Source organism: Candoia aspera, chromosome 2, assembly GCF_035149785.1.
Source record: "Candoia aspera isolate rCanAsp1 chromosome 2, rCanAsp1.hap2, whole genome shotgun sequence".
Classification (NCBI taxonomy): domain Eukaryota; kingdom Metazoa; phylum Chordata; class Lepidosauria; order Squamata; family Boidae; genus Candoia; species Candoia aspera.
Window position 1 is genome coordinate 203,881,662 of NC_086154.1, and position 9,500 is coordinate 203,891,161.

At 38.0% G+C, this 9,500-nt stretch overlaps 1 protein-coding gene across 1 annotated transcript; it reads right to left on the reverse strand.

Moving 5' to 3' along the window:
• Positions 1 to 725: 725 nt before the first annotated feature.
• Positions 726 to 6,460, reverse strand: LOC134492561 (cryptic protein-like). Its single transcript, XM_063296717.1, has 6 exons — positions 6,293 to 6,460; positions 5,660 to 5,709; positions 5,394 to 5,573; positions 3,796 to 3,910; positions 3,603 to 3,709; positions 726 to 1,000 (listed from the first exon to the last, which is right to left on the reverse strand). The coding sequence occupies exons 1-6, from the start codon at positions 6,313 to 6,315 to the stop codon at positions 867 to 869; spliced, it is 609 nt and encodes a 202-aa protein (XP_063152787.1). The 5' UTR covers positions 6,316 to 6,460; the 3' UTR covers positions 726 to 866.
• Positions 6,461 to 9,500: the final 3,040 nt, after the last annotated feature.

Consider the following 9,500-nt stretch of genomic DNA (forward strand, 5'->3'; position numbering starts at 1 on the left):
TAGAGTTTGTATGTATGTATGTGTCTACACACACACCACACACACACTGAGAGAGAGACAAAGACAGACAATTTAAAAATATTTTAATGTCATAGAATACATAAGTTTTCTTCCACTGGAAGAGTCAATACTGCAACAGGTAATTATACTGCTTAAATCTGATTCAAACAGAAGTAGTATTTGTGCAATATTACATTTGTTTTGATTAACGAGAACAACAACTTAACCTTTAGTTTAACGTGGAACTAATATGTGAAACAGCCACTGGTGTTTTTAGTTAATAACTGGATGGGAGAGTACTAGGAAATCCTGAGGGGTTGAGGAGGCCAGAATGGGAAGTTGGGAAAAAAAATCCCAGAAAGTGGCAATGGCAAACTATTTCCACATTGTTGCCACAAAAACAAGAAACAGTATGTCCCTTGGGTCACTAGGAACTGAGCTCAAAGAAGATTTTACTTTTACTTTTTGTTGACGCAGATTCATTTACAACTATGTACAAAAGCACTCTCAATGTGGTGCTCTTGAAACGTCTTGGACTGCAACTCCTAGCTAATTTGGGAGCTGAAGTTCAACTATCTGGAATGCAGCAGATATGGGAAGGAGGGTGAATTATAATGTCTAGTAAAAATCCTTAAAAGCAAAACAGCTGGTTCTTTTATTCCTGATATTATATAGCAAACACTATTAAAATGAGGTAACGGATTTTACCACAGAAATATAACTGGAATTTTAAGAAAAGAAGTAAAAATCCTAAAGCAATCCTGTTAAACAGGTAAATAAATAGTAGAAAAGCAGCAGTCTTTGTTTCTAGCCTTCTCACATTCTGCAGATCCCAGCATGATTTCCAGTCCAAGTAAGTGAGTGCTTCACAGTTGATAGAAGAGCTTTGTGCAAAACAATGTGAAAAAGCAGCCTAGTAGGAAAATAAGAAAGCATATTGTTTGCTGTAATCTTGGACAATCTGAGGTTAAATAGATTAATTCCTCTTCTTCATTTATATCTGAGAAAAAGAGGGGGGAAAAAGGTTAGTTATCAAAGGAATCTGCATAAAAATTCTTTCAACAATACTCAGTAATTTCCTCCAAGCTCCTCTGAAAGTGTAGTAGTATAGTAATACTAAGTGAAGTAGTATAGAAGACAATTGCTGATGTATTCTCAGAGGAGAGGTGCAAATGGGATCCATCCAGGGCCTTTGAAACCAAGTAATGGTAACTTATCAGCATTAATCACACCAGAATCAAAAGTAAATACAAATCACTAGGTAAGAAGCATTGCTAATAAAATGGATTTTACTTCTTGGCCCTTTGGTCCCTGGTAAGGAAAACAGAAAACAAAATGAGATTAACACTTATAACTTAAACATGTTGCCAAGATTCCATTAAATACTGTAGTGGAACTCATCAGCAATCATACACATTCCTAACATGATTACCGGAAGATTTAGATTAAGAAAAGTGTGTCAGATAAATGGCTTACAAAAAAAATCTATATAATGAGAATGTTTTTGCTTATATTTAACAATGGCAACATATGACTAGACATTCCTACAGATTTTATTTCGTGTAAGAGATGATTTGAGAGAGCCAGTTTGGTGTAGTGGTTAAGGCACCGGGCTAGAAACTGGGAGACCATGAGTTCTAGTCCCACCTTAGGTATGAAGCCAGCTGGGTGACCTTGGGCCAGTCCTTCTCTCTCAGCCCTAGGAAGCAGGCAATGGCAAACCACTTCTGAAATCTTGCCAAGAAAACTGCAGCGACTTATCCAGGCAGTCATCAAATCTTTATTACAGTCATAGACCAGCATAAGGAGTCGACACTGACTCCAAGGCATTAAAAAAAAAGATTTGGGAGGTTTATTGCTTGACTTAATATCTGTCTGAATTGACCATCTGACTGCTAATGCAAAATTAAATGATCACATTATATAAAGTAGCATTAGGTCAGATGTGCTGAGTATGAGACCGAAACTCTTATGTAAAGTCTATATAAAGAATATATTTCTGGTAACAAAAAGTATTCAAAATCCATTAAAAAGCTCTTAATAAATCCAGCTGCCATCTAAATTCCAATTACCATTTATGTCTAAACTGGTACAATAAGATATATAAAGTGAAATATTTTGTGCAACTGTGCCATAATTATGATAAATAATTCACAACTTCCAGGGCTGCCTGAAAGCAAGCTAGTGATTTACAAAGGTTATGCACCTATTGTAGCATTGAAAATACAGTAAATATACCCTCTTTTATTCTTGGCAACATAATCCTATTTATGGGATTATTAACCCCACCCTGCCCCTCCCAGAAAGCAAGGCTTCTGTGCCATAGCAGCCACAGCCAAGACAGAAAAATTAACAAGTTCTCTGGCAGGACATCTGCTTCATCTACTGAATATCTGCTTGTAATAATGTTTGTAAAGGTAGATTAGAAAAAAAGTGGCTGCTTTTAAACCACTATTGCAAGTTTGGCCTAGCGGTTATGACACCAGGCTAAAAACTGGGAGACTGAGTTCTAGTCCTACTTTAGGCACAAAGCCAGCTGGGTGACCTTGGGCCAGTCCCTCTCTCTCAGCCCTAGGAAGAAGGCCATGGCAAACCCACTTCTGAAAATCCTTGTCAAGAAAACTGCAGGGTCTTGCCCAAGAACTTACCAAAACTGACTTGAAGATACCAGAAAAAGGGCTTTTTGCACTCCTCCCCTCCCCCAGCTTATGCATGTTTGGGAATGCACAGTAAAAAAAAAAGCCACACAATTAGTACACTTTTTACATATAAATAGAAGGTAGGCAAGAGTAGAGCTAGTTTCTTTTCAGACCTAATTGCTGAATGTACAATGAAAAGACAATAAGGTATTTGAATAAGAGATACACTGTATAGCCGCCTTTAAAAAACAACTGTATTCCAAGACCTGAAGGGACCATTATGATAATCTAATCTGAATTACAGGTTCTAGGTCATAACTCTCTCCCAGTAATGCCTGTTGTTTCCTGGAATTGCTTTCTACATTTTGTAAACAGAAGTCAAAAGATAAAAGTATGTATGTAGACAAGAAACCTTGGTTTGCTTCTCTCAAGTATTCATCTAAGGGGTTTGCGTGGCTTGGGGCCATTGCAATGAATGGCTCTAAAATTCTCAGTCCTAGGCCACAAACTATGGATCATAGTCCACAACATCTGAAATGCGCTTTCTTGCCTATACCTGATCTAGAAGGCCTGGCTATTCTAAAACTGGAGAGGAGAAAAAAAATCTTTGATATAGACAAATGCTATGACATTTTAGAAACTGAAGTGGATATAGGACAAAGCACTCCATCAACAAGCTCTCAGCAACCATATCTGAATTTTAGCTCAGTGAAAAAAAATTAACAGTTCGGAGTAGCCCATAACCATTCATATACAGCTTCTACAGGTGTAGTTCCTTTAGTCTTTTGCAAGGAAAAGTACAAGGCTACTTACATCTGAAAGGCTAACATTTAAATATCCTAAACTGCACTGCAGAATAATTTATGCCATTATAAAAGTGTTCATGTTTCAGGTATCGTAAGAGTCTTGATTCTTTTTTGCATCAACTGTAGGTGTATTTTTTCCCATGATGTTTCTTCTTACCACAGTTTTGTCTTTGTTCAGATAGACAGTGAAGAATGCCATAACCACATCGACATAGCTGGCAACCCTTCCATATCCACTCTCCATGCATCAGTGTCCCACAGTTGCTGCCAATGACAAATCAGAAGATTCAACCTTATTTCCATGTTTAATTGACAAACCATAATCACCCCAAAATGTATACCTTCTTTACCTTTTCCGTTCATCGTGCTCACAGTATCTACCAGTAAAGTGTTTGGGGCAGGCACAGAAACTGCCCAGGATACAGGTCCCTCCATTTTTACAGCAGTGCCGGTTCAGGGTTTGACCTGAAAATGAATATTCCACCTGAAAATGAATAGTCTGTAGTTGACAAAGAAACAAACTTCTTTAACCCTTCTTCCTCACTTGCTTTGCCAAGTCTTCCTAGCTGCCAAAGCCTGGTTTTATTGGCCTTAAGGGGACAATAAAATTAGCTGCCTGTTAAGAGTGTTTGTTCAGTTAAGCCCAGATTGTTTAGATAAGGATTAAAAGCAAACTGCTAGGGATTACTGCATGGCCAAGTATTACCCCATGACTCGTTCTACTGCAGAAGCTTGCATGTCAAACTGCATATTTCACTCCGGCAGAAGATGATCATACTCACTTTTCAAAGTAGCAGCATTGATATTGCCCCCAAAAAAGAAAACCAGAGTTTTATCATTACCTCTTGCTAAATGTGTGAAGGTTTATCACACTATTTTAGCTAAACTGTACACAGTGTCTTCAAATAAAATTAAATATATATTCATGTTTTAACTATAATAAATCTCTTATCACGCAACCTACCCATCTCTCCTAATTTGCTTGGCAGAAAGAGTTATTTCAAATGTAACTGTAAAGCTGATATTTTTTTTAAGGTCAGTCCTGGATACAGTCCTGGGTCCCAATGTAACTGCAATTGAGTCTTACTTTTTTGTCATAGCTCAGTACAGATACAGTGCCAGAAAAGTACAATAATTTGTTACCCCATTAGATTTCCAAGTGAAGAAACATATGAATTGGCCCCATGGTTACAGTCCTAAGCATGACATGATCTCAGAAGGTCTAAGGGACCCTAAACATAGAGGATAAACTGTCTACAGAGCAGCTTCTGTGTATTTGTTAAAAAAAATACACCACTGACTCAGTAGAATATAATTTAGTATACACAGGACTGCAGCTTATAGCACAAGCCGTAACAATATTATTTACACAGGTTTAATAACATTTTGATCAGGTCCCAATTAAATGTAAAGACAATTACACAAGATTGTGTAGAATAAGATTTCAGAATCCTATTTTGATGGGAACTGGGCAGTTTATAAATTGTATAAATAATAATAATTTTAAAAAATCTCATTCTGCCTTGCCTATTGTTCAGGGCAGGTAAGAAGTGGAGACAGATTTCCCAATGGCCAAATGCACATTTGTTCATGTGCATCTATTTATTACATTTTGATGGCATCTTTTCTCCAAAGAGCAAGAGATACCTTTTATTCTTACAGCATTCCTGGGAGGAGGGCAAAGTAAAACAGGATGCTTGTTCCAAAGGTATTGTGTCTGCAAGCTAATGCCTAGAATTAAGGGTCTTACCAAATGACTATGTATAGGATTATGCTAATAAATTTCATGGCAGAGCAAGGATTTGAACGCAGGCCTCTCTTTGCTAAGTTCATGTTAATTCTATGTCAGCTGACGGGTGTTACAGGCCCTTGTTGGGAGAAATCTGTTGTTGTTATAATAAATTTAGATACTAAGATTTAGGTGGCATGTAAGTATAAAGTTACTTACTCTGTGTTAGGCCAGTGAAAGGTACAATTGGCCTAGAATTCATCTGCTTTTTGTACTCAGAGCTCTGATTCATAACACTAAAGACTTTTAATGTGGTGGCTCGCTCTTTTGTGCTGTGTTTTTGAATGATGGCATCCCCCTTTCCTTCAGTGTCATGAGTGTCATCTTGTTTTCTAAGGCCTGGTGGGATGCAAAGAAAGAACATAAAGGAGTGCACTATTTTACAGTGAGTAAAGTTGGAACCAAATAATGGGAAAATTCCTCACCTTCTCCAAAATTAATATTCTGCAAAACCAGAGTTATTGTTAAAATAAACCTAGAGAGGCAAACCACACAGAGACATTAGATCAGTACGGAAAAAGGTGGGTGAAGAGAATAGGGCATTCTGTCTATTCCAAAAACAACAACTACTACAGAATTCATTAAGTTTTACTTTACTTTAGGAAACAGACTTAATCACAGACAAAGATGTGAAAGTGAACAATGCAATGCTAAACATGCTTAGGACAAGTAAAGTGAAGTCACTGAATTGTCTGAGTCTTCCTTCTAAGCAGAACAGCACAATCCTAGGATATGGATGAGCACTACTGCATGAAACATTGTTATACATAGCTATAAGATCCCAGCTAAATAGTTCTATTCTTTTCCTTATTGTCTCTGAGATAATTGCTTCTAAATCACATTTATAGCCTTGTTAACAAAGCAAAGCACCGTGTTATAAAAAAGGCAATAATCGCAATGTTCTGGAAATTATATTTTACTTTCACCGGAACCAAAATGTGCAAAACGTTATGTATCTTGCTTCTACGTGGATTACAATTTTGCCTTTGTGTTTGTAAAGAACAGAAGATAGATGACTGAATACAACTCGATTGTGGGGTATAAAAATCCAAGCTTACCTGGTATTTTGCCTCCAATACATTTTCTTGCGAGTTTTTCTCTTTCAAGCCCACTTCAGTTCTAACGCTGTTTCCAAGTAAGGTGTGGTCCAGACTCCTCACCCCAAACAGGAGCAGCTGCTTCACACAGATAGTTACATACAGAAATGGCAGAGGAATAATAAAAGAAGGAAGAAACTTTTCCAGCTATTTCTCATTTCCTCCAGGGGCACATGGCTTCTCAAAGCTCTTCTGTGGGCAGATTTTCAGAGAGGTATAGTCTGTTCTAAAGTTGGTTAGTTCCTACCCCTCCCCTCACATCCATAAACACATCTTGCGAGGGGAGGAGCAATCTTTCACAAGCACGGCGGGAGGCAGAGCTGAACGTTCACAAGGCGTCCTCTAGCATTGGTCTTCAACTAGTAGGTTGGTATTGATAAATGGCGCTACTTTACAATCTGAAAGAGGACTGGGCCACTAGCTGTGCCAATAACGTTTCATTCTTGCTCGCTTCGAGTTTCTAAGAGAGGGAGATGATGATCGACTGCAAAGGAGGACAAAGGGGTTCTGGGCTTTATATTGTGGAATATTAGACAGAATTCTAGGCAAGGTGCAGTTTGCCATGCAAAAGAGAGGGAAATGTCCTTTTCTGTGTCTTTGTAAAAGATTCTTTGCAACTTGTTATCACAGAGATGCAGAAACTTATTCCAGAAACGTATTCCAGATACGATAATAAAATATGGCCTTCTGTTGGTCATAAATCTGAAAAAGGTGACATGCTTTTCATAAAAGAAAAAGGATGGCTCAGAAATGGTTTAGCCACCTATTTTTATCTTAATAAAAAGTGTTTTGAAAGTGCTTGTGGCTTGTCTTTTAAAAGAAGCTGCACAAAATACAGTTATGCAGCCATAGTTTTTCTGCTCTTAAGTAAGATACAGCAGAAATTGAACTGATCCTGCTGGATTGTAGAAAGGTTCAGGAAACTGGCTTCTGCATTGAAATAATATTTGAAGAGGGCCATTGACTGCCTGACTTAACTTTCCCATTGATATGAATTGCATTGCACCCTCAACTTTTCATTTTGCTTGGTGTAGAAAAGCATTTAATAGATCTATTTATACAATCCTCCATGCAGAAAGAATCCCTGGCAAATCCATGTCTTCTCTTCCTCAGAAGAACTTTAGGTGTAGGCTGAAGTGCTATCCAGAAAACTATATGGACATGAAATTTACTGTCCTGCCTCTATTGTTTCTGTTTCAAATCATTGAGCCCCCTGAGATCCTGAGATTGCCCTTGGACCAATTCCAGAATAAGGGAGAAACAGCTAAAGAAGACTTAAAGAAGAAAATGAGCAGAGGACTGGACTAGGACTGGAGAGACTGAAGTTCAAGTTGCCCCTTGGCCATGGAAGCTCTCTGGGTGATTTGGGGCCAATCAATCAAGAACTTCCTCATGAGTTTCTCATGTAAGCTGTCTTGAGCTCCCGGAGAAAGTGTATGATCAAAATTTAACACATGTCATGGCAAAACAGCAGAGCAGGTGTGGAAAGGCTCAAAGGCTTTATTCTACTTGTGGCTGAAAAATCAAGCTGCCATTTAAGATACATACACAGACTTTGTTCAATCTTTCATCTTTCAGTAGCTTTACAGATCAGCTTCATGTGTCCTCTGTTTATCTTGGGAAAACTGGGAGTGGGAACAAAGAGCCTGGGCATCTTTTTAATAGGAACAACTTTCCCACGGTAGAGTTCTCTCTGATGAATTATGCTTGATGCATCTTTACATGGCATAGTGCTTTTCCCAAATTCCTAAAGTAGTTACCACCTGAAAGATTCTAAGGAAGAGGGGCTGACCAAGGGCAAGGTGGATGGATGACATTCTAGAGGTGACGGACTCGTCCCTGAGGGAGCTGGGGGTGTTGACAACCGACAGGAAGCTCTGGCGTGGGCTGGTTCATGAAGTCACGAAGAGTCGGAAGCGACTAAACGAATAAACAACAACAACCCCTAAAGAGAACCCAGAAGAGCTGATGGTTAGACCCAATAAATTCAGGGATAAAGAACTCCATGGGAACAACCCATATATTTAGAGTATACAGTGATTTAGTGACAGGATATCCAGAAATTATTCACCCAGAGTGTATAGTTATGTGCTTCCAAATCTTCTATATTCAAAGAAAACAACCAGATATTCTCTGTATCAATACAAGTCAGACTGTGATACACCTACAAAAAGCAACAACAACAAAAGAAATAAAATGCATTATTAATCAACACAGGGAAAAAAACCCCTACGAGCTACAAAAAGGTACATCCCAACATAGCTGATGTTTTAAATGTGGAAAAAGAGTCCCCCCTTGGGGGAGATGGGTGGTGACAGAAATTTGAAATATAAATAAATAAATAAATAAAATATGCTTGGTTGGTTTTAAAATAGTAATAAAGCAAGTGCAAGGTACAGCCAGTTTGGGGAGTGGGGGCAGTTGCAATGGTGAAGGCACCACAATAGATTTTTACTGTCTGAATGCAAATTGGATACTTTGACAAAGATACAGATCCCATTAGTTTAGACATTTTACAAAATGACCCATTTCTTTCTGTAATTTGGTAATACAAAACATGTAAATATTTATTCAGTTCTTTGGGGATCTCAGGTTTTGGTTGTTGTGATCAGATAAACTTAAATTTATTTTAAATTTTTAGGGAATCATGTAAGCCTTTTGCAACAAACAATGAAATCTTGTAATGCTTTGAAGGTTAATGAATATGACATATGGCATATATTCCCCTGAATTCCTTCATTTTCCAGAAGAATTTTATGCTCAATTGGCAGCTAAATATGCATAAAGTGGAATAACAATCACCAGTGGGATCAGATGGCAATGGAATGCATAAAGTAGGCTATGATGCTTAGGATGCAATGCTAGAAGCACTAATTTTTTGGAAATAATGACCATTTCCTGGCTACAGGCATAATCACATTTTCCTGGCTACATGCATCTGCTAATAAATCAGCCAAATCATGAACGCATGAAATGGACTGTAGTCCAGTGGTTCCTAGCCTTTTCCTTTACATGGACCACTATGGTATCATAGAAAGCTCTTGAGAAGCACCACATAAGCCAAAGGATGGTAATTTGGTGTTCATATGTGCTGTTATGACATACAGTACTTGACAGCTCCCCAGGTAGCAATTACAAGACCACAACATTAACTGAAAAAAAAAGAAAA